Source organism: Pipra filicauda, unplaced genomic scaffold, assembly GCF_003945595.2.
Source record: "Pipra filicauda isolate LSUMZ 115617 unplaced genomic scaffold, ASM394559v2 scaffold325_size820570_pilon, whole genome shotgun sequence".
NCBI lineage: Eukaryota > Metazoa > Chordata > Aves > Passeriformes > Pipridae > Pipra > Pipra filicauda.
The window spans coordinates 366,658-390,867 of record NW_024104449.1 but is presented as its reverse complement, the minus strand read 5'-3'; the positions used below and the strand labels follow the sequence as shown (position 1 = coordinate 390,867).

The 24,210-nt window shown below is 41.5% G+C and overlaps 1 protein-coding gene across 3 annotated transcripts in view; it reads left to right on the top strand.

The window, feature by feature from the left end:
• LIFR (LIF receptor subunit alpha) overlaps positions 1-21,885 on the top strand; it is a 54,974-nt gene extending 33,089 nt beyond the window's left edge. For all 3 annotated transcript variants that reach the window (XM_027714588.2, XM_039383777.1, XM_027714585.2), the window contains 12 exons: positions 351-514; positions 1,760-1,905; positions 4,475-4,640; positions 4,794-4,864; positions 5,308-5,521; positions 13,639-13,818; positions 15,437-15,538; positions 17,117-17,284; positions 17,943-18,104; positions 19,143-19,236; positions 19,771-19,849; positions 20,507-21,885. In XM_027714588.2, coding sequence (XP_027570389.1) covers positions 351-514; positions 1,760-1,905; positions 4,475-4,640; positions 4,794-4,864; positions 5,308-5,521; positions 13,639-13,818; positions 15,437-15,538; positions 17,117-17,284; positions 17,943-18,104; positions 19,143-19,236; positions 19,771-19,849; positions 20,507-21,145 — 2,185 coding nt within the window. In that variant the 3' untranslated portion in view covers positions 21,146-21,885. The remainder of the gene's footprint in view (positions 1-350; positions 515-1,759; positions 1,906-4,474; positions 4,641-4,793; positions 4,865-5,307; positions 5,522-13,638; positions 13,819-15,436; positions 15,539-17,116; positions 17,285-17,942; positions 18,105-19,142; positions 19,237-19,770; positions 19,850-20,506) is intronic.
• The last annotated feature ends 2,325 nt before the right edge of the window (positions 21,886-24,210 follow it).

Below are 24,210 nucleotides of genomic sequence, written 5' to 3'. Positions count from 1 at the left end.
TGTAAATGTATGCTGATCTGAACAAAGATACTTCAAGTCAGAATCTTAGTCGTAACTTGTGAGGTGGTTTTACAGGACCTACCTGTTTTCAAGGCTTTTGAGAAGTGAGTGAATGGAAATGTTATGCTAGTAGAAGAGGAGAGTTTCACGTGAGAACAGGGCAAGTCATGACTGTTCCCACTTTAACCTGCGTTGCGGTGTTAGATATGTCTCTGCAATCAAATCATTCTGTAAGCTGTGTGAACTGAGCCCATCATTCTGTACCGTGTTTTCAGTCTAGAGTTCTAACTGTTGCTAGAAATTAACTTATTCAAAAATTAACCTTTTCCCTCTCCTTTTTTACTTTTTAGGACATCTGGTAAAAATGTTTCATGCGAAGTCAATGAAATGAACAGACAGCATGTCTGTGGCTTTCCAGTACTGCCTGATCAAAAAACCTATGATTTCATATTAGGTGTCTCCAATCCTATTGGGCAAGCAGAGTCATCTCTTTTGGTTGATATAACTCAAAGAGGTAATAGTAATGACTTAAAAAGGCAAAAAGATGTGTTTACTACATGCTAACCATTTGTTTGTTTGGTGTTTGAAGAACTCTGACATGGTATACTTTTCATTATTTTGCTTTATTGTCACCAGCTTTTTGCTGTATTTAATAATTTGAACTTGAAAATAACTCAGGACATGTTTTGAGGCAGTGATGTGTACAGGGAGATGACAGTTTTCAATAGAAATGCTACCAGATTGTACACACTGCTAGTGTTGATATAAATGCTACTGGTGACCTAATAATTAGCTAGCTGCTGTTTATTGGGAATCATAGAATGGCTGGGGTTGGAAGGGACCTTAAAAATCATTTAGTTCCAGCACACCACACACACTCCTCACACCCCACTTCCTGCCATATCCCACCTATTAGATTAGGTTGCCCAGAGCCCCATCCAACCTGGCCTTGAACACTTCCAGGGATGGGGCCTTCACAGCTTCTCTGGGCAAGTTTATGTATTGCTTCATATTTTATTACACATCAGTAATTTAAATTTAGGTGTAACTCTATGAAATGTGGATGACCTTGTATTTCAGTCTCTGTTTATAGAGCAAAATACCATACAGTTTTGCAGCATCGGGGTTTGGAGCATGAAAAAAGTAGCACAAACAGATAAAAGGTAATATCGGGACTATCACACGCTGTTGGTAATAGCCATGATCATCTGCTGTCATAGTTTGGAGAAAGAAATAACTTCTTTCATTAGACTTTCAGTTTAAACAAGGAAAGGGAGATGACCACCTTTTTAGCACTGTCTTCCTCACCCTTTTCCTTCTGTCTCCTCAACCACAGCTGAGATTTCAGACGTTCCTATTGGTTACAGTATTCTGCCATCCCCCAAAAAACTGAATTTAAACATGAAGATGGTGCATTTTTTTTTAATCCAGGTCCCAGATCAACTGTCTTAAGATTAGAATTCTCAGAGTACTTTTTTGATAAGGTCAGTAAGGGGGAAAATATTTATCTGTGTCTCCAAGTTTTTATCTCATGTCTGGTACACTCAGTCTTAAGTAAATCTATTTCGATGTTTGATAGCTGAGAACAGTGTCAGGAATGAGACTGCTCGCAGGTGCCTTTCAGCACCAGTTTTCCCAGTTGCTGATTGGATCACTTATCCTTCTGATTCTCTTTGATCTTTTAAAATCAGATTTTTCTGAACTGAAATGAATATGGTTTTTTGACTTAGAACTGAAGGTATTTTCTTTATTTTTTTAGTTCATCCAAAAACCCCAGAGAAGTTGACTGTTTCTGAAAACAACTCTACAAGCATTCATCTGCGTTGGTTTATAAATGGCAGCTTTGCTGAGATCAGGCTTCTGTGTCAAATTGAAATTAGCAGTGGTCACTCTGAGCAAAAACTAGTAAGTGTTGTTTTTAAGGAATTATTTTTTGGCACAGATGTCAGTCTTTTTCACTGAACTAATCACATTTCAAATTCTTTTCTCATGCTAAGAGCTTCATTCTGATAATCTTATTAAATGATTAATGTAGTAATGAGTAGAAGTTCCTTTACTAAAATCAGAAAACTTCCTGTTCATCTCTGTTGTTGCCTGGTTTCTCTTTCTTTTTCTTTCTTTCTTTTTTTTTTTTTTTTTTTTTTTTTTTAGGGTTTTTTTGTTTGTTTTTTGTTTTCTTTTAAACCGTTTAGAGCAAAGTCAAATTACACACCATGTTATTTGGTACTTGGAGACTGTGCATAGTGCTTTATGCTAATTCTTTAGGTAACAGTCCTTGTGCTTTGTCCTTCTAGGTGCAAACTTAACATTAACTATTAATACACAGCTGTTCCAGGATGCGCTGCTGCCTTGAAGACTTCCGTGGTGGTTGTTTCAGATCTTGTAGTCTGCAGTTGAATTTCTCTTTTCTTTTCTTTCCCCTCGGAGAATAGTTCATTTGTTTGCTGTCAGCAGTTGACATGCATGTGGCCATAACAGGCAGCTGCTAAACCTGCTTGTATGTCGGTGGTGTAGAGACAGGATAGGGAAGGATTTTCCCACTGGGTGTATCAGTAGGTAATCTCCCAGTGAGGAGAGAAGGTGGTATTTGTGGGCTGGGTTCAGATTTTCAGCCGTTCAGGCTCCCAGCTGCTGCCCAGCGTGGTGCTCTGTGTCACTGACTGGAGCTGCATATTTACTCTGCTGACTGTCAGAGGAGCTTAGGATACTAATTTAGACACCAGCATCAGACACTGACTGTAGGTGGTGGGAATATATCCTCTTCTTAACTGCTTAACTTAGTGTGGTGTGACCTGTGTCACTGGGGAAGCCTAATGACAGCTGCATGTTCAGTTGGCTTGAGATTTACCCCCAATTTCTTTGTGCATTCAGATCTCTGAGCATTTTGGGTAGGCACATGCTGAATTGTCAGGTCTTGCTGCACCGAGTCTGAATTTGTAATTTTAGCACATTAACCTCAGAGGCTGTTTTTTACAGTGCTTGTTTGATTTTTAGCAGTATTCTATTACCCTCTGCATTTAGTTGCTAGTTGGGCACAGTGGTTGGGCACAGCCTTGAATAACTTAGGTCAAGCCACAGAAATTATACAGCTAAGACTGAAGATAATCATTATGTACATGCCTCTAAAATAATAGGGTAGTAGTTAATGCATGCTCTGTAAGACTATTTTTAAAATACTTTCAAAGCTCTTAATGAGTGTGTAAGCCTTAAACTTTTATATTTTCTCTGTAATGACATGTGTTAACTAATACCAGAGATAAAGTACTGCAAAGGAACTCATAGGTATTTTTGGAATACGAAGCTCAAAGCCTGGGGCACGCACTCATTTGTGAACTCTGCTAGCAAAGCAATCATCTGGGGCAGTGGGAGATAGTCAGGTCTTACACTTCCACAGAAGTTTGATTCCCAGCACCTGTATCAGAGCCCACAGCTACAGATATTTTGTAATGCAGCAAAGAGCTCCCTAGAAGCTTTTAGAGCTTGTTACGTTGTCGCTGGTTGCTTAATAAAAAAACTCCAGGAGTTCTCCCTAACAAACAAAAGTAGCTGTGAAATTGTTATGGAGTTTTACATGGCATTTTGAGGATGTTTTCAGAAGCTTTTCCATCCGTATGAGAGATTGTTGGCTTTTCCAGTATTTTTGAAGTTGTCATTTGGCTTTAGAAGTGCACAATTTGTTGCATCTTAAAGTCACTTGGAATCCAGTTTTTGGCAGCTGTGGTGCACATGTGTTATAATTAGATTCAGTAAAAAATATTCCCAGGCTTAGGATTTCCTTAAGTAATCATGCAACTGAAATGCTCCCTAGACTCACATCATTTTAAGAATAATAGGAGAGATTAGTCCTCTCGTAAGAGCTGTGAACTGAGGTCACCTAGGTTAGATTTGGATACTATCTTCTGAAGGAAAAATGGGGGAAGCAAACTATGATAAACATCTTGCTCTAACAAGCTGTCTTTAGTGTACTTCTGTGCATGTCTCTTAGGAAAAAAGCCTCTTTGCTGACAGTCTGATGTGCATGTGCTCAGGGGAAGTGCAGGTTCTGAATACCAGAGGTGAAATCCTGGCCTGCCTCATGTGAGCAGTTTTGCTGCACATAGGAGAGCAGGGGACTGGATGGGATAGATGGGAAACAACGACCTGCTACTGTGTGCAGAGCTCCTCCTGTTGAAGGCTCATCAGTGTTCCCTCTCCTTTTCATGCTTTACAACTCAAAAGGTGCTACCTACTGTCATATTTCAATTTCTGTGCTATATATGACTCTATTTGGGTGGACCTCTGAAAATTTTTCCTTTGTTTAGGGTGACTGCATAGGAAATATTTTTCTTTTTCATTATTTTCTTCATAGGGCTTGACTGCAGCTTTCACACTGTGAGCATTCTTGGGGAAAAATATCACCTTTTTAGGTGCTGACTTGCAGCATAATCTAGGAGGAAAAAAATATATCATGTCAATTTCTGTAAATTTTTAACAGCACAATATCTCCATGCCTGGTGGGAAATCCTCAGCTTACACAGCTCATCTGAATGCATTGCACCCATATACCAAATACCAGTTCAGGGTGCGCTGTTCAGCTGCTGACCATTTCTGGAGGTGGAGTGACTGGAGCCGGGTAGAGGAGTACACAACATCAGAAGCCCGTAAGTTTATCTGACTCTTTGATGAGAGAATGTTGGACTTGTGAGGCCATATATTTTAAAATTAGTCGTCTAAAAACCTAACTTTTCAATAGATGGTAAATTGCCTACTGTGCAACTTGGGAAAATAAACTACCACTCTTACGTTTTTCTAAGCTCCTGCAAGAGGACCAGACATCTGGAGAGAGAGAAGTTCTTCTGGAGAAAGTCTAAAAATCTTCTGGAAGGTAGATAGGACACTTGAACTTTTAAATATTATGTATATTATTTAAAATATTATGTAATGTAACTGTATAAAAAAATATTTTCTTACACATTTATAAATTAGTGAACTGTATAGTCAGTAAACCAGACTGCTGTTCTTAGCTTTTTTTTTTTGGAACCATCCATTGAGACAAATATTTTTCCCCAAATGAAAGTATTATTGAAATTTTATAATTTAAACATTGCATTGAGAAGCATTTCACAGGAAGAATTAAACTTTTTATGCATCCCAGTTGAAAAGTAAAAACTTGGAAACTTATGTGCTAATTCTTACTTGCAAAACTTTTTTGGCTCATACTCTTATACAGACATCAGACTAGATCAGGAACATTAAATGCATATTTTCCTGTGTCTTCTTTTGTATATTGCATTTTAGTTTTAATGGTTTTTCTTTGTCTGTTCATAGCCCTTACCCCTTTCTGAAGCCAATGGGAGAATAGTGTCTCACGAAGTGTCCTGCTACCTGCTAGAGACACCACTGGAGCATAAAGTAGTCACTGAACCCACAAACAGCACAGAGATAAAACTTGGAAAAAATGACTGTGTAATTAGTGTTGTAGCCAAAAACCAAGCAGGCTCGTCTCCTCCTTCAAGGATAACAAGCATGGAACTTCCAAGTGGTGAGTGCTCCCAGCCATGAGTTAAACACCTTCAAAGCCAGAACGAGTTTGTTGATTGAAAAATAATGATTTGTTTGTTTGTGTTTATTTCCCCACCCAAATCTACTGGGTAGGGGAAAAAAATGCTTCTTTGCTTTCAGTGTAGTGTCTTGCCAATGAATCGTCATCATGGCTAGGCTTCGCGAACGAAGATTTAGGAAGGCTCTATCCACCAATGAATCGTACTCTCTACATAAAGGAAGGGTGATAGTGTGCACTCTTTGCAGCTATTTGCACTTTCTGGAGACCTCCCAGGAACAAAATGAATGAGGCTTCAGAGCATTGGTGTGGATATTTAGGGAGCTGAGTTTATTTCTGTGTGTTCTTTTTGAGACACTGAGAAGTGTTACACGCTAAAGAGAATCAGAATAAAGTTTTGGGGGTGTTGTGTGCCTTTTTGAGGCGAGAATTGTCAGTTCAATGCTTGTGAGCTCTGCAGGAGAATATTAATTGGGCTGGTTGGTAAAGTGTTGGCATCCTCGTGCTAGGCAGACAGTGTTTGAAAAGGAGGTAGGGCTTTAGCTTCCCAATTAAAGCACTGCTGCTCTTGCTGAGGGCTTTTGTAAAGGGAAATAGCTGAGCCAGATAATGATTTTCTGCTCATAACACTGAACCTGGGGAGAAGATAATATTGCACAAGGTTGTTGAGAGTCGGTGTTTCCCTGGCTGCCAGGAAGAGTATAATCTCCCAAAGCCCAAACCTCTAGTTCCAGATCTGGCTGATACTCTGCAGGGGGGACAGATTTACACAGCAAGGCCTCTCTCTGCTTGTTTGCCAGGAACATGCATGGATCTGCTTCTCCTTGCCCACCTCATCATCATGGCTAGGCTTCGCGAACGAAGATTTAGGAAGGCTCTATCCACGTTTGTTACAGGCATGCTGGTGGCTTATGAGGCCAATACGAGACAGACATATCTGATTGCAAAAGTTACAGCAGAAAGACTCCTTAGGTAGTGTATTCAGCAAGACGCGATTCTTTCTGCATTGTCTTTTCTCCTCAAGAGTGATCCTGCGTGCGTTCTCAAAGGAAACGGCAGCGTTGTAGATGGTGTGTCTCCAGGCCTCCCAATTGAAGGCCAGAGTAGACCAGTTATGATGATCAATGTGGCCAAGGCTGAGATGTTGTTTCAGGGAGTCCTTGTATCTTTTCTTCAGGGCTCCTCTCTTGCGGCAGCCAGTGGCAAGTTCACCATAAAGCAGGATCTTAGGGAGGCGGTGGTCCTTCATCCTTGAGACGTGCCCTGCCCATCGCAGCTGTGTTCTCAGTAACATGGCCTCAATGCTTGTGACTGCTACTTGTTCTAGAACAGACGTGTTGGTCACATAATCTGACCAGTGGATGTTTAGGATTGTGCAGAGACAGCGTGGATGGAAGCGTTCTAAGAGACGCAGGTGGTGGCGGTAGACGACCCATGCTTCGGAACCGTATAAGAGAGTAGACAACACTATGGCTTTGTAAACACTGATCTTGGTACTTTTCTTCAAGTGTTTATTACGCCATATTCTTTTATGGAGTTTTCCAAAAGCACTATATGCCTTTGCTAACCTGTTGTCAATCTCCCCATCAATCTTACCATCCGAGGAGATGAGGCTACCTAGGTAATTAAACTGCTGGACTGATTTGAGCTCTGATTGACCAATGGTGATGTGGGGATGATGGAAGGCTTCCTGAGGTGCAGGTTGATAGAGAACTTCCATCTTCTTTAAGCTGACTTCCAGCCCGAAGAGCTCAGCAGCATCTGCAAAGCAGGATGTTAAACACTGCAGAGCTGCTTCTGTGTGGGCAACAAGGGCAACGTCATCAGCATAAAGCAGCTCCCAGACAAGATGGTTTAAGGTCTTGGTGTGGGCCTTCAGTCGCCTTAGATTGAAAAGGCTTCCATCAGTACGGTATCGAATGTAGATACCATTCTGATCATCGAGGTCTGCCATGACCCTTTGGAGCATCATGCTGAAAAAGGTTGTGAAAAGGGTTGGAGCAAGAACGCAGCCTTGTTTCACACCATTCTTTATTAGAAAGGGCTCAGAAAGTGCACTACCATATCTGACTTGGCCATGTTGATCCTCATGGAGTGAGATGATCATTTTAAGGAACTTGGGGGGACAACCTAAACGTTCCAAAATCTGCCACAGACCTTTTCTGCTCACAGTATCGAAAGCCTTGGTGAGGTCAACAAAGGTTACATAGAGACCTTTGTTCTGTTCCCTACACTTCTCTTGCAGTTGTCTGAGGACAAATACCATGTCTGTGGTACTCCTGTTGGCTCTGAAACCGCACTAACTTTCAGGAAGAATTCCGTCTGCAATAGCGGGTGTTAGTCTGTTCAAGAGTATTCTTGCCAGGATTTTGTCAGCAATGGAGAGCAGAGTAATACCACGGTAATTTGAGCAATCAGATTTATTTCCTTTCTTTTTATACAAAGTGATAATGTCTGCATCTTGAAGGTCTGATGGTAGCTCGCCTATTTTCCAGCAACCCACCACAAACTCATGAAATTTAGCATGGAGTGCAAGGCCCCCATGTTTCCAGACTTCGGGTGGAATTCCAGCAACCCCAGCTGCCTTGCCAATTTTCACCTGCTGCATGGCCTTGAAGGTTTCTCCTAAAGTGGGGGCAATATCCAATTCGTATTTCACCAGTTGTTGTGTGATGGACTGAATTGCTGAGTCTTGGACTACACGGTTGGTACTGAAGAGAGTCTGAAAGTGTTCAGACCATCGATTCAGAATGGAGGTTTTATCTGTTAGAAGCATTTGACCATCAGCGCTGAGTAGAGGGCTTTGGACTTGGTATGTAGGCCCGTATGCTGTTTTCAGGGCCTCATGGAATCCTTTGCGATCTCCCGAATCTGCGCATAATTGAGTTTTTTCAGCTAGATCGATCCACCACTTGTTCTGGATGTCACGGAGTTTCTGTTGGAGCTTGCTGCATGCAAGACGAAAGGCTATTTTTCTTGTGTGACAGGATGGCAGTGCAAGGTGTGCTTGGTGGGCAGTTCTCTTTCAACAAATCTTGGATTTCTTGTTTTCATCAAACCAGTCCTTGTTCTTCTTGAGGGAGAACCCTAAGGATTCTTCAGAGGATTGCAGGATGCTGTTTTTAATATGGTGCCAAATTGTTTCAGGAGAGGAATCTGCAGAATCTGTGGAATGGTTTTCGAGCCTAGTTTGAAGGTTTGCCTGTCTCTAACTGTGGCTGATTGGAGATTGTTAACTTAGAGTCTTCTCCTTGGGATGCTGCCCCTTTTAGGTTTGAATTTGAGATTGAAATTGAGTTTACAGCGCACGAGCCGATGGTCTGTTTGGCATTCTGCACTGGGCATCACGCGGGTGTGGTGGATATTGCGGACATCTCTCCGTCGCACCAAGACATAGTCAATGAGGTGACAATGCTTAGATCGGGGGTGCATCCAGGTTGTCTTCAGACTATCTTTCTGCTGAAAGATAGTATTAGTGATGGTGAGCTGTTGCTCCACACAGAATTCTAGCAGAAGTCGACCATTATCGTTGCAGTTTCCAACACCATGCTTGCCTAACACTCCTTTCCAGGCTTCAAAATTCTTACCTACTCTGGCATTGAAATCACCAAGGATAATGATCTTATAATCTGCAGGCACCTTTTGGGTAAGGCGGTGCAGGTCAGTGTAGAATTTATCTTTTTCAGCAGGGTCAGCTTGGAGAGTTGGGGCATATATACTAAAGATGACAACATGTTGCTTGTTGTTTAGTGGAAGGCGTAGGGAGATAATGCAGTCAGAATGACCTGTCGGCAGATTTTCAAGTTTAGGAATAATAGAGTTTTTGATCATGAAGCCAACTCCTGAGAGATGTTTTTCTGTTCTGGGCTTACCTGACCAAAAGAGTGTGTAACCGGCACCATGTTCTCTGAGGCTGCCTTCTTCATGAAGGCGAACTTCACTGAGAGCGGCAATGTCGATGTTGAGACGAGCCAGTTCATGGGCAATTAGGGCAGACCGATGCTCAGGATGTCTGCTATCCACAGAATCGAGCATGGTTCTGATGTTCCAACATGCTGGAGTTAATTTAGGTACACCTTTGGAGGCAGGTGAATGCCTTCGTCTTTTGATCTTTGTGTGACTGTGTTGGAAGAAGATGCCCGTTGGCCTGCGGTTGACCAACCGGGTGAAGGTGGAGATGAGCTTTGTTTAGGCCACCTTTTCTAGGCCCCTCTTCGAGTGGAGCAAGCAGTGCTGTCTTTGAAAAGGCTGCTTGGTCGTTCAGGGTGCTGCCCCAAGAGATTGTCATCTCCAGTCAGTCTCAAATGACCGATATCCTGAACCACCTGCATGCAGGGTTGGGTCTGCGGCTTCCAGTGCACCTTTCACCTGTCGTTTCGACCCTCGCCCGTCGCTACAGGACTTTTTGCATGTGGGTAAAGCCTTCAAGCCTGCGCAATGGATTTTTTAGGTGAGATGCAGTATGTGCAGAACTGAACCCACCCTTTAATCCTAAGGTTCATCTGCCAGGGCCAAGCAAGCTTGGACGGTGGCAGCGAGGTCCTCAGGATGTAGGTTTGATTAGAGTGACCTTCTCTTAGATGGATGGCCTTACAGGGCTAAGCAAACTCCATCTGCCCGGGTTTGGGATTAGAGTTGTCCTTCCCCTAGGATGACTGCCAGAAGGCTAATGAGCTCATCCTGCCCACGGATGTACTGTATCTGACCCTGCGGTTTTGACCTGTCTGTCATGGGCGACCCTGCCGAAGGCATGTACCATCGCCAGCATAGCTCGCAACCACATAGGGGCACACAGGCTACATTCCTGTTAGAACGATTTGGGCAAGTCTTTCATTTCCTACTTTCCTATCACCTATCTATAAACAATCTGAAGGAGATACCCAGGAACAACCCTTTGTTCTGTCCACCATTCCAGGATGTAACAGAGCAAAGCAAATATATCCAGAACATACCGAACCTGGGCAATAGCCACAGGTGAACCAAAAACAAACAGACAAACAAACAAAGCAACTGTTCTGGCCCCAGTACCCATCCAAGGCAGGGGTGCCTTTCAAGGCCCCAGCCTAGCCAGGACCCCCATTATTCCAAAAGAACCCACTATCCACCTTGACCTTATCCTTCACCCACTGTGTTACCATATATCTTCAGGCGCACTGCTCACCTGTGACATTTCATACGGGATTGTCCCACTCTCCCTCCTGCCAGTTAGAGGACCCCCTCGGCCTGCTTGACACCCTACCCTAATCCTTCCCCCCACCCCCGTCCCCCCTTCCACCCCAAACCTGAAATGGCAAACCTCTGTGTGCTCCGAAGCTCCCCTCTCCTCTTTCATGGGGGTGCAGTACCCACCGGCAAGGCTCCCCTTCTCTCTTCTTTCTCCTGCCGCGGCCGTGCCCAGGGGCTGAACCGTGCGCACGGTGCGGGAAGGTCCCGGCAGCCCAGGGTCTCGCCCGCGTGGCACGGGAAGGTCCTGGCAGCCTGGGGTCCCGCCTGCGTGGCACGGGAAGGTCCCGGCAGCCCATTGCCCACCTAGAGAACAGGTATAACAGCTGCTGTCTTGCAACTGAGTTTCTGATAAAACAGGCCCATCTCTCACAGGAAGAAAAGGGGTTTGGGTGAGATTCAGAGTGAGATGAAGAAACAATTTTTTTTTCTATGTGAAGGAAAACTGTTGTACGTAATGTTTCTTGAGCTTCTCCGAGAAACAAATCACAGAATCACAGAATGGGTCAGGTTGGAAGGGACCACAATGGGTCAGCGGGTCCAACCTCCCTTCTCAGTCAGGGTCATCCCAGAGAACATGGCACAGGATTCTGTCCTGATGGTTCTTGAATATCACTGGTGAGGGAGGGAGACTCCACAGCCTCTCTGGGCAGCCTGTTCAAGTGCACGATCACCTGCACAATAAAGAAGGTCTTCATCATATTGAGGTGGAACTTCCTGTGCTCCAGTTTCTACCCATTGCCTCTTGTCCTATTGCTTGGCACCACTAGGCAAAGCCTGGCTCCATCCTATTGGCACCTTCTCTTCAGATATTGATAGACATTGATGAGGTCCCCTCTCAGTCTTCTATTCTTGAGTCTGAACAGGCCCAACTCCCTCAGTTTTTCCTTCATAAGAGAGATGCTACATTTCCTTAATCATCTTCGTTGCCCCCCGCTGTACCCGCTCCAGAACCTCCACATCTTTTTCTCCTGAGGAGCCCAGAACTGGACATGGCACCAACACCAGTACCTTAGAGTATGTTCTTAGTCTACTTGTTGGAGGGAAAAGTAATTGTATGGGACAGTTGATTGAAAGTGCTTGTAGAGCTCTCCTTGAGCAGGAAAAGAACAAAACCCTGGGAATCGGAGAGGTCTTGTAATAGGTTTGTGCTGTGGGATAGTTGATGGCAGCTAGAGGTTTGCATTCATTTATAGCTTTCACTCAAATATCTGAGGTCTCCTTTGGTGTTACCCAACTTGTACTCATTAAAGATTTGCTCCCAAGTTGGTATAGGAATTATCTGAGTCACTGACTGGAGTCATGAAAGATGACTCATTCACTGAACTGGATGACATTTTTGCCCAAACATCTTTTCTGTCTGCTTCCTGTGTACACTCTGTAAGTGCTTTTAATGTCCATAAGAGAGCAGTGGCTCTGAAGCTGGAGATCTGCTGAGGTTGTCTGAAAACTGAAAACACAAACAAAGGATATTCTGCCTTAATTAATTTGTCACTGTCTCTGCAAAGTGCTCTGAAGAGAGTCGGGGCATATAATCTGGTTGTTCCAGGCTCTCCTACCACAGTAGTACTCTAGTCTAGTAGTTGATTTCTCCTAGTCTACTTTGCAGCTATAAATGCATCAAAATGAACAGTACTGCCCATGGTGAATTTCTAGTCATCCAGCTCAGGAAATGAAATTGAGTGTCGTGTATTTGAGCATTTTTCAGAGCTTGTGGTCACAGTCAGTAAAACCTCTTTTCTGTAAATAGGAAAATTAAAGCCAGCTAATTAGAAATATTGTCTTTTCCAGCATCATAGAAGTGTAGTTTCCCTGGATACATAGTAGTTTTTTTGGAAAAAATATGGAACCACTTGTGGAGTTGACTTGGTTTTTTAATCATATGTCTTTTTCTTGCCATGGACAAGCTTAGCTGTATGTTAAGATTATTTAAAAATAGACATTCTTCAACATTCACAGCATGTCTGTGAGAGCAAAGTTTTCATAGCACTGATTCCTAAAAGCTGTCCTTGCCCCTCAGCCTTCCATAGTTTATAGCTTTAATAAAATGAAATAATAGACTCAATAGAGAGCGTAAATGAGAACACTGAAAAAGGAAAACTAAAACCCTGAGATTGTTTTTGCAGATCTGTCATGGGGCCACTGCTTTTGTGGTGGCCTTTGGAAACCATCCCTTAGCTCTGCAGGGTCCCGGCTGAGGGACAGCCATGGAAGGAAGCTGCAGGAATCAGAAGCTGTTCCCAGATCTGATCACTTCAAGGGAAGCTAAACCTTTGGTAATCAGAAACAAGAAAAATAGACAAAAGGCAAAGCTTGTTTGCTTTTGTTTTGTTTTGTCTGTTTGGTTGTTTAATTTACCCTTGGTAGACTGAAGCCTCCATAAAGATTGCCAGGGATGTGATTATTGTTGTTGATTCTTGGTGAAAAATGGTTGTCTGTGGTTGAGCGAGTGACAGGAAGACACTCTGAAAGAAACACAAAGCAAACCATTTGATGAAATGACAGCAGGAATTTATAGCTGGAGGCTCCTGCCAAATTGGTGTCAATTCATATTTGAATCCGACATCTGCTGTAAATCCTTACCTTGAAAAAGTGGTTTTTAAGCCAGTCCTGAGTTGCTGCATTTCTCGTCACCATACTTAAGGCTGGCTGAGGGATTTGCTGCAGGCTACATCTGATTTTGAGCACTCCAGAAAGCACAGCTGAGTGCAACACAGTTGCACAGTTGTTGGATTTCACAGTTCATGCACACCTCTCGTTCTTAGAAATGACTGCCGTTTATAAAGCCATTGTGCTGTGTCTGGAAGGCTTTCTTCATCTTGGCCTATAGACAAGTGTCTGCCCTCTGATTGATTTTTGCATCACCTTTGTTGCAGACAATATCATAACAGGACAGGCAATGGCAATGGGGAATGGAATTAATGTTTCTTGGGATTCTTACCCCAACATGACCTGTGGCTACGTAGTAAAATGGTGTCGTTCATCTGGGTCTGAACTCTGTAATGTGGACTGGCAGAAATTTCCTTCAAACACAACAAATGCAGTGATAAAATCTGGTAAGTCAAAAATAATTTCTTACTGGTCTTTCTGGAAAGCCTGAGGAGCGAGTGGAGTGAGAGCAGCACCAATGCTATAGGTTAAAGATTGTTTCATTGCTGCATACTTGTGTAAATAAATGAAATCCTTCTTGGTACTGTGTTTATTTTAATTTTTTACACAGTCTTGCCAAATCCAAATACCAGTCTTGAGTTAACTTTTATCATCCTGTGTTTATTAACTGTTTTGAAATTACCTCTTCTAGCTATACCCAACAATTTCCTAACTCAGCCTAATGCATAATGTTTAATCTAGGGTTTGGGGTTTTATTTGGATTCCAAACATAAACAGTGCTGCTCAGGATGGGGGAAGACTAATCCGTTGTTTTTACATGAGGCAGATTTTTTTAAGTGTGACCTCCATGTGTTGGCTTGCTGTCAACAATTGAAATTTCCTGGAACAGGGCACATTCCAGGTCTCTAGATGCTGGTGGGCAGATCAGGGAAATGAAACTCAGCTGTGGTGGGACTAGGAGGAGCAGAAGAGGAAAGAGAGGACCCATGAAAGATATAGGATTTTTTTCTCTGCTGTCTCAAACGGTGTATATTTGCTTTTTAGAAGAGTTTAGTATAAAAGTCTCCATTCAGGAAAACAACTTGGAGCTGTGTACATAGGAAAGTTGAGGGGGAGTGAGACCCAGGAGGGTGGGGGCAATATGCTTTTCTGTCTGTAATTACAACACTGTGTCCATGTTGTTTTGTTTCATGCTATCTAGAGCTTGCTTTTTTCAAGCAGACAATACCATGTCTGTGCAACGATGCACTGCCCTACTCCTGAGCTTTTCCCTGGAATGGTTCTTGCAGCACATTGTGGGAGTTATCAAGCTGCTAGGGCTGGGCTCAAGTGGGCAAATCCACCTCTGTGCTTAATCCAGTCAGGAGAATCTCTCAGACTGGACCTGGATGCTTTACCCACTTTACTTCTGTGTAGTTTCACACTGGCATCTTGTTTAGAAAAAATCTTAAAAGTAGTGTACAGCCCTGACTTGAAAAAAGCCCAGAAAGTGGTGAATTATTTACATCACATTATTTACATAATGTGTTGTAGCATCAAACACCTATATCTTCATCAAACACATGTGAAGCGTAATTTTTAAGACTGTTTGTTTTTTAAAGTCAGTTCAGGACTGAAGTTCATTGCTAGGGTGCTTCAGTATCACTTTTGAGCATTATTTCCATATGTTTCATACTGTTGCTCCAATAAGACTGGTTATTTCAAATTATATTTGTATTTCTGAGGAGGAGGCAGGATCTACATGGTTGCTGTGGGAGGAAAGGAAGGGGATTATTTCTGGTAACTTCAGTTTGTGTTTACCTATGGAAAGAGCAATTTATGCAATTTGAGTAGCTTGTTTTGAATCCTCTTTGTTTAGTACTAAATTTTCTCTGGGAGCCAGATTAGGTTACTGCTTCTAAACCACATCTGATGGCATGGCTTTTGTAGGAATTACAAGTAAAGATGGTATTTATGCCATTACACTTTGTAATTTTTTAATACATATTTATTTAATAGTCATGTGAAACTTAAAAGCATCATTCTTCAGAAGTGAAATATTCTTACAGCAATTTTCTCTTGCAGCTCTGTTTAAACCTGGCGTGAGATACAACTTTTCAGTGTATGGCTGCAAATCCACTGGATATCAGTTGTTGAAAAACATAACTGGCTATATGAAAGAGCTGCGTAAGTGCACTTTATCATTCAGGATCTCTACAGAGTGAATTTAGACTATTTTTAGCTCAGTGTTGGCAGAAGAAGATTAAGACCAGAATCACCATGCAGTACTACTGACTTGTGTTTGTTCTCTGTGTATAACTGTAATATATTTCTCCAGCCAGTTCCAAGCATGCAATAACCCCATGTTCTCCAGCTTGTGTGGTGGCACAGAGGTTCACTCTGAAGACAGTGGTCTTCACAATTGGAGGCACAGGCATAATTTGAAACACATGGCTGACATCACTTCTGCAGGAGAGGAGGCAACTTCTTTGATTCATCAAGTCAAAGTAAACTTTTGAGCACATTTGGTACAGCTCAGCAAATATAAAAAGTGTCCATAACATTTCTGTTTGAAAACGCTTCTTAGACCAAAACTAGAACTCAGAGCACAAGCCACTTTGGGTATTGTGCTTGTATTCTGTCTCATACCAATCCTGTCTGGGTAACTGGGGTTTGACCCAGGGCTGAACTTTGCTGGCCTGGAGATACATTAGTGTCTGAATGCTTTCTGTTCCCAGGTGTCTTGAACATGACTTTACCCTTTAAGACCACAGCTGTATTGTATTGTATTGTAACTACAACACCCATTTTGCTTTGAAGTTCAATGTGTGATCTGCTAGAATAGTTTGCCTGGAAAACTGAATTGCTGACATAATCTGAGCCCTTGGAAAGGCAGTTGTTTATTTCATTGCTAAGGTTGAAGGTGAGGTTAAGGCAATATTACCAGAAACTCAACTTTCAATCATTTGTGTATCTGTAAAAATTCTGAACAGTTTCCCAGAAGAGTTTTCCATATGTGTTCTGACCAGATCAGGAGTTTTCAAGGTATAAAGAGTTTGGGGGACTAAAAATGCATTGAACATGCGGAAGAAACTTATTAGGAACTGAGAATGTATTCACGTTGCACAAGAGCACAGATTCGTTGTTAAACTTCAGATTTGCTTTTGGACAGATAACCAAGAGAAAAATGGATGCATTCTTAAGCATGATTTTAGCATTGGTAGGTCAAAGCCAAATGTCAGGCTAAGTCCTGGTGCATGTGACCTTTCAGTAGGCTTCAGTTATTGGAATAAGGACTTGCAAAGACTGCTGAGAGTAGCTCTTTTAAGCTAAGATAGATTTCCATGATAGGAATGTGGAGTTTGTTTAATTTTAGGAAAAGCTATGAAGTTAGAGTTAAAGCCTTTAAAAGCTAAGCAATTTGTATCCTCTGAATGTTTATAGAATCTTTCAGGGCTTGTTGCAGGAAGAAGGGTATTTACATGTATGAGTCTGTAAGAAGGCTGACTGAAGAGAAATTTTTATTTCGGCATCTGTTAGTAGATAATACTGGAGTAAAAATAACAGTGAGACCAAGGTAGGTGTACTTCTGTAGCATTACCTACTAAGTCTTTTCACATGTTCTTAACAGTGAGGGAAAAAGTGTCGAGGAAAAGGTTGGAAATGCTAATCCTGAAATAAAACTGATTAAACACTTACATGGTTTCAGCGTTTAATGTTAAGGTGATTTCTTACTAGTTTCTTTTTTCATAATTCTCCCTACAGCTCCAAAAAGTGCACCAAATTTTACTGTCGAAGAAACTTCTTCAGATTCTATATTGGTAAGATGGGAAGATATTCCTATTGAAGAATGCCGAGGGTTTTTAAAAGGATATCTTCTTTCCTTTGCAAAAGGTGAAAAAGATGCTTTAAAGCCTAGACTTTCAGAATCAGGTAAATGGATTGTATAGATTACAACTTCCTTGCTTATTCTGTCTTCCTTTTTTTCTTTTTTTTCCTTTTTTTAAAAAAAATAAGTTCACTTTAATAAAAAAGATGCTTTAATAATAATTCACTTGCATTACTCATTGGCATAACTGGCCCCTGATATGTGACAAAGGCATTTAAAATAACCAGCTCCTTGTGTGGTTAGCACAGTTGTTTTTTAATATAAAGCAAAAGTTGGAGAAAACCCTGGCTCAGTCAGGCCATAAAGTTGTGCAGTGACTAAGCAGCAATGTGTCACACTGTCCTGTGCACAGATACCCTGAGTAGATGAGACAGGGGGAGGTTACATGGCTGTATTTAATAGGGTATATTCTTTCAGTGCCCATTTTGTACAGAACTGAAGCCTGACTCACACTGACGTAAGAGGGCAAGCAGGAGTGTAAGGAAATGAGGTCACTCTGCAGTGGCAACACCACACTCCTGTGCTGTTTGGTGCTGTATAAGCAACCAGCATTGATAGGATTCCTTATTTCAGTTTTCCTTTACAGAGACTGTTCTTCAGGTTTCATATGCTGGCTTCAAGAAAGTTTTGCTAAAGCTCAGGCTGTCTTTGTGAATCCTTTCTTACACAGTTATGCTTTTCTGACTGCTTCCAAAAAAACAGGGAATCCAGAACTTAAAGTTAACAACATCACTAACTTAACACAGAAGTCTATGAAAATACTTGATCTTCAAGGGAAAACAAGTTACCAGCTGGAGCTACAAGCCTACACTGCTGGTGGGTTGAGCCCTCCAAACAGCCTCTATGTGGTGACAAAGGAGGACTGTAAGTTGATTATCCCTGTTCATTAATAGTCTTAAGTACAGGAGCTGTACAATGTATATAAAGCTGAGCTTATTTTGTTGGATTTTTTCTGGTCTCCCTAGGTAGTTTGGGCCTATAGTCTGATTTTTCCTTTATTTAGTTGGTTATTTATAAATACAAAAATTGATACAGTTCAGGGTGAGGGAAAGATCCTTTCTTATTGCAGCTACTTTTTAGTTCATGGTAACGTATGCAAGAAAAATAACTTCTAAGATACTACTAAATATAGTGGAGTCTGAGCTTAGTCTTCTCAAGCAGCTAGTTGTTTTGTCAGGTTTCCCATGATGAATATCTGCTAATAGATGGTGGGAAGAAAGACACTGTGGAAATATTTATCATTTTCAGAATTGTAAACAGATGCCTCTCTGCTTTGAATTCAGTTTTATTGATCCCCTGACAGAAACAAACACAAAAAGGCAATTAGAAAAAAAAGAGATTGACTTTGGGGAATGAGAGAAAAAAAAAGTATTTCTAATAAAAGACACTGTGGTGCAACTGAAATACATGAAAAATCAAATTTGGGACACTTAATATCAATGGAGGAAGGCAGTGGGAATGTGTTGGAGCTAAAACCTGGGGATTAGAAGCCTTGTAAACCATATAAGAGACAGTGCAGTTAGTGCAATGAGTTGTTGGCCTATAAGAGCCATTACCAAAGGCTTGGCCAGCTCAGGTAGCATGAAAGTGCAATTCCAGTGCTTACTGAGAACAGAATCACAGTGGGATTGGTCTTGTGCAGCACATGAAGCCTTTTGCGATTAAGCAATCAGGTAGAAGGATCTGCTGATTCCTGTAGTTGTCACTGAATCAGCTGTTTATTGGGTGGACTTTTGCCCTTCCAACCCAGAGGAAGGGTAATGGTATAGGTCACACTTTGCAGGCCGCTGTTACATGAGTTTGATGAAATGGTCTTTAATCACCGTGGTTGTTGCAAAAGGCCTAAAACTTGCTGATAACTTTGGATATATATTTACTGTCCTTCCTTTTTTTATCCCCCAGCTGTAGGATTAATCATTGCAATTCTCATCCCCGTGGCAGTGGTGGTGCTGCTTGGAGTGGTGGCCAGCATATTCTGCTACCGAAAGAGGGAATGGTGAGTGCCTGCATTCAGTTCTCATCTTTTCCTGGAAGTGTTGGTTTCAGTGCTAGGGTATTCCACCATTGTAGTCATTCTTTGTTGTCTCTAAGTACCCAAAGATGTCAGTGGGCTTTGTTCAAAGTTGGATGGCAAAAACACCTTGTAGAAGGAGACACATTAGAGAGAGGTCAGAGTGAGGAATGCAAAAAGGTTTTTCAGGAGCCTGTCTCCCAGTGAGCACTGTTTATAAATGGTTCCCAGATGGAAATAAACTGGCAACATACTGTAATTTGTGCCATCCACAAACGCTCAGGTAAACATCCCATCTTTGACTTCTAGTAAATGTGACATATCAAGTTCCGTACTTAAAAAAAAAAAGAAAGTTGCTGTTTTTTCCATTATGCTCAGGGAAAGTTCAATGCACTAAATCTTTGCACCAGATGTCTTCAGTATTCTGAATTAAAGAGAAACGTCCTGACTCCTTTTGTGTAATTGCAATCTGTTTCAAGCCTTGCTAACTTATAGAAGTTTATTCTTTCATCTTTAAAGGATTAAAGAAACATTTTATCCAGAGATCCCGAATCCTGAGAACAGTAAGGCACTGCAGTTTCAGAGGAACATCTGCGAGGTAACTCTGATTTTAAATCTAGTATTTTAAACTTTTGAAAGATATTGCAAGTTAAAGAATTCTTTTGCAAACCTTGACTCATCTGTTCCAATTGCAGAAAAAACCCTGTGGCAGGGGGAAACAAGCCAGTTTACTGAGTAACTTCGGTCAGGCTGTTGTTAGTGTAGTTATTTGTAATGTTTGCAATAGGAAAGGACTGCTGCATTTCTCTTTTCCTGAACTAATGAGAAGTGTCAGTACGTGATAACGATGTGGGAGTAACACACTGGTCTTTGTGACAGTGTTAGCAGAAGTAGAAAGTATGGGGATGTGTATATGCCATATCCTAACCTCCTGGTAATTACAGTAGATGGAAGTGGGCATTTAAACAGCCTTCTGGAATGGGTTATACAAAGCTGAGATTTGGGGAAAGAGATCTCAAACACTTACTGCAAGATCTCAAGTCTCTTTAGTTTGTGTAAAATACTTTTAACATTAACAGGAATATGTGAAGAGCCAAAAAATCATAACCAGTTTTTGTGGTTATAGTGTATTAATGGCTGTGGGATGAGTACAATCCACAAGTGACATACTGGTGTAATTTGGGCGAGTTGTTGCTTTCATGTTTTCCAGATTTTTTAGCTAAGTCTTTCCCCCTTCTCCTTTTTCTCACTTCAGGGGAATAAGACACTTAAAACACTGGAAATGAACCCATGCACCCCCAATAGTGTTGAAGTGGTGGAAACACAGTCTGCAGCTCCCAAGATTGAAGACACGGAGATGATGTCCCCAGCAGCAGACACCACCGTGCCTGAAGATGGCTCTGACTCAGAAATGGAGAACCATGTTGTTGTGTCCTACTGCCCCCCTATCATTGAGGAGGAGATCTCAAATCCCCCTACTGATGAACCTGGGGGGTCATCTCAGGTGGTTTACATTGACATCCAATCCATGTATCAGCCTCAAATTAAATCAGAGGAGGAGCCAGAAATAGACGTAGTGACTACAGCAGGCTATAAGCCACAAATGCAGCTGTCCGTCAATGCTATGAATACAGAGAGTCGCTCACCTGTGGAGGAAGAATTGGATAAAACTGCAGGTTACAGACCTCAAGCAAACACAAATGCCTGGAACATGGACACTCCGGACTCTCCTGGATCAGTTGAAAGCAACAATGAAAATGCATCCTTTGGGAGCCCATGCTCCATTAATTCCCGACAGTTTCTTCTTCCCCCAAAGGATGATGAAGACTCTCCTAAACCCATTAACATAGGGTGGTCCTTCACACATTTTTTTCAGAACAAACCAAATGATTAACAGTGAGTCCTTGTTGCTCCTGAACCAGCCTTCTAAATAAGCTTTTATTCCCAATGTTGTAAAGAAAGCAAGAAGAAAAGTGCAAAAAGCATGAATTATTCTTGGAGACAGTCAGCAGAAGTTCTAGTGAGCTGAACGTTACCATGTTTGAGTTAGTGAAAGTGTTAATATTCCATTGTAATAGAGGCCGAAAGGCAAAAATTATAGCAATTTAATTATTACTCTAGTAAAATATATTGGATATACGGGGTACTGAGTTTAGAGCCCCTATAATCATAGTCAAAGAACTCTGCCTGCCTTCACATAGTGCTCCAAGATTAACATAGTCTCATGCAACTTATAACTTGGAAAGATTGCTTTGCTTTGTTGTAGTTGTTCTCAACCATGCAGACTCAAATGATGCAGCCCCAACAGGTTTCCTTACTGAAGGTTTCATTTATCACAAATGTCAGCCTAATACACGGAAACAATGTAGTTGGAAACCGTTGAGATCTTTTACCTAGTTATAAACTAAGAGCAAATGAGAGTCCTATTTTTTCCTTCTCTTATATGGAGAGTTATTGTCACTGTTTAACACTTCTGAAGCAATGGCCATTCAAACCTGTTGCTTTTTAACTAGACACTAGTTTCTGTACCTACTGTACAATGTTTATTCAATGTTTGACTCAGGGGTACAAACTTGGGGGGGAAAAAGTGTAACACTGATTGAAACCTCAATAAGAACTGCATAAAGTTTAAAATTTCCTTTTTTTTTTTTAACTTAGAATGCTCTATATTTTTTCTATCCTTTGGTTAAGGAGTTAATCTTTCCTAAGGTATTGCACTAATGCATTTTGTATTTAATAGCTTCTGCTCCAGACCTCCTGCTTCAAAGTGGTACAGTACTCCATTCACCATTAGTGTCCAGCAGTCTTTGCACTATGCGGTAATTTAAGCCATGAGGAAATCTCTGTCTGCTCACATTAGCTGTCCAAGCAGTTTGGCATGCGAAATTAGAGGTAGTAGTACTAGCTCTTTGAGAAGAAATTGCTCTTTGGATGGTCTTTACTGTATTAGCTTTGTAATTACCTGCTGCCTGGCTGATCTCAAGTGTCTACCCCACAGGACCTTCTATACAAATCCTACCTGGGACTACAAAGTAGGATTTCTCTAGTGGCAGGGAGAAACCCAAGGAGGTTTTAATGTGGCTATTTCTACCTCTCCTTTACCAGATATGCGATGCAAAGAAAGCTTAAATTATGTACATTTTTGCGCTTAAAGGAGTGTTCAGAACAATCATCTTTTAACATGCTTGTTTTCACTTATGCATCTCTAGACAGTTGTAACTGTAAACTGTAACTGTAAACTATTTCACTGTGTAAACTTCGGACTGTGGCATACATGGATTTCACTAGCGTACAGGAGAAACTTTCTAACTTACCTGTTTGTTACTGTAAAACACAGTGGTGAGGTGTCAGATGTTAAACAGCTTGATCAAAAAGGGTCTCCATAAAGCCCTAACCATTTTTTTTTTAGACCTCCATTTCGTTAGTTACTTTGTGGGTAATTGCAGCAATGGATGGTGCAGTTTCAGCTGTTGGCATGTCTCTGCCTTCTCTGTAGAATGAAAATACAAAGGTATTTCAAAACTGACAAAAACGCACAACACTAAATAGTATCCAAATCATCATCAGTAACAACTGCTCGTGTGTGCCTTCTGGAAGACTGAACTGTGAAGCAGTGAAAAATAGTTCAATCTGCAGATCTGGCAGGGGTGGCAAAGTGTCTCTGAAAAGACGTAAAGCACAGATAGGATTCGGCTTTTGAGGTTGAGTCTTGGAGTATTAAGGCTGCGAATGAAAAGACAGGCAGTGAAAAGAGTGATGTCCATTTGTCATCAGACATCAGCACAAGAGAAAGTTTCATGGCCTCTTATTCAGAACACTAAACTAATACATGAAAGGAAGCAGTTCTACCCATTGTGCTTAATAGTTGACAAGTAGCTAAATCCTGATAGTAACAAACCTTTTTCACAATACCTCTTTATTAGAGCATTTCTTTTCGCTAGTGTAGATTTGGCCTAATGTGTTTATCTCCTAAGAGGAATTTTAGCTTGTGCTGCCATATGCTTTTAATTGAAAGCAGAAGATGTCATGGACAGTGTATGAGTAGTGGTTTGCATTTTTTCATAGAGCAGTTTCTCAATGCAGAGGAGCAATCAGTATTGTATGGTGATCCAAATGAAAAAAACCCTCTGTAGCAGAACAGCTGATCATGAAGAATAACTGTGCTTTTCATATGCCTGTGTATTGCAAGAAACAAAATCAAACTGAAGTTTGAGAGTACTAGCAATTTTTAATTGAGCAGACTGGAAGTCAGGGCGACTGCAGAGGACACACTGAGCTCACAGGCAGCAGCCTAAGACCATTTGCAGTGCTCCCATGGTGAATCACTTACACACAAGCATCACATACTCAGGTTTCTCCATGTGCTGCTCTTCCTATTCAGTAAAGGCAACAACATTTTAAATTGGTCCATTTCTAAGTGACTAGGTAGGGGAAAACTCCACAAATACATGGTTTGCCTTGATGCTCTCTCATCTAATTATTAATCTCTTTTTTTTTTTTAAACTCTGACCATACCTTTTATTTGACTGATGTTCTTACTTCCAGGATGCGAGGCAGAAGAGTCCTGTTGACAGCAACAGCTTCAGTAAGAGAAGAGTAGGGCAAATGCAGGAGAGACACAGGCTTGTGCAGTGTCTGTAGCATCATTATTGCTTAATAGTTATGAACCAGCAAGCAGTTGTCATTCTAGCACTTGGAAGCTCAACTGCTTCACGTCTGTGGTTTCCTTTGAGCCTATTCAGTGCTGCCAATGTCTATCTTAGATTTTCAGCAGTGAATCCAAATGCTAGATGGGTAGTGAGAGGTTGAGTGCTAATGTTGTGTACCTCTAGGTGCATGGAGCAGTAAGGAAGAATGACAAGGACTGTCAGGGAATGGACTTGCTTTCTGAGCCCAAGTGCCATGTTAAACTAGTAAAACATCTTTAGGAATGTCTTTGTACCAAATTCACTTTCAAAG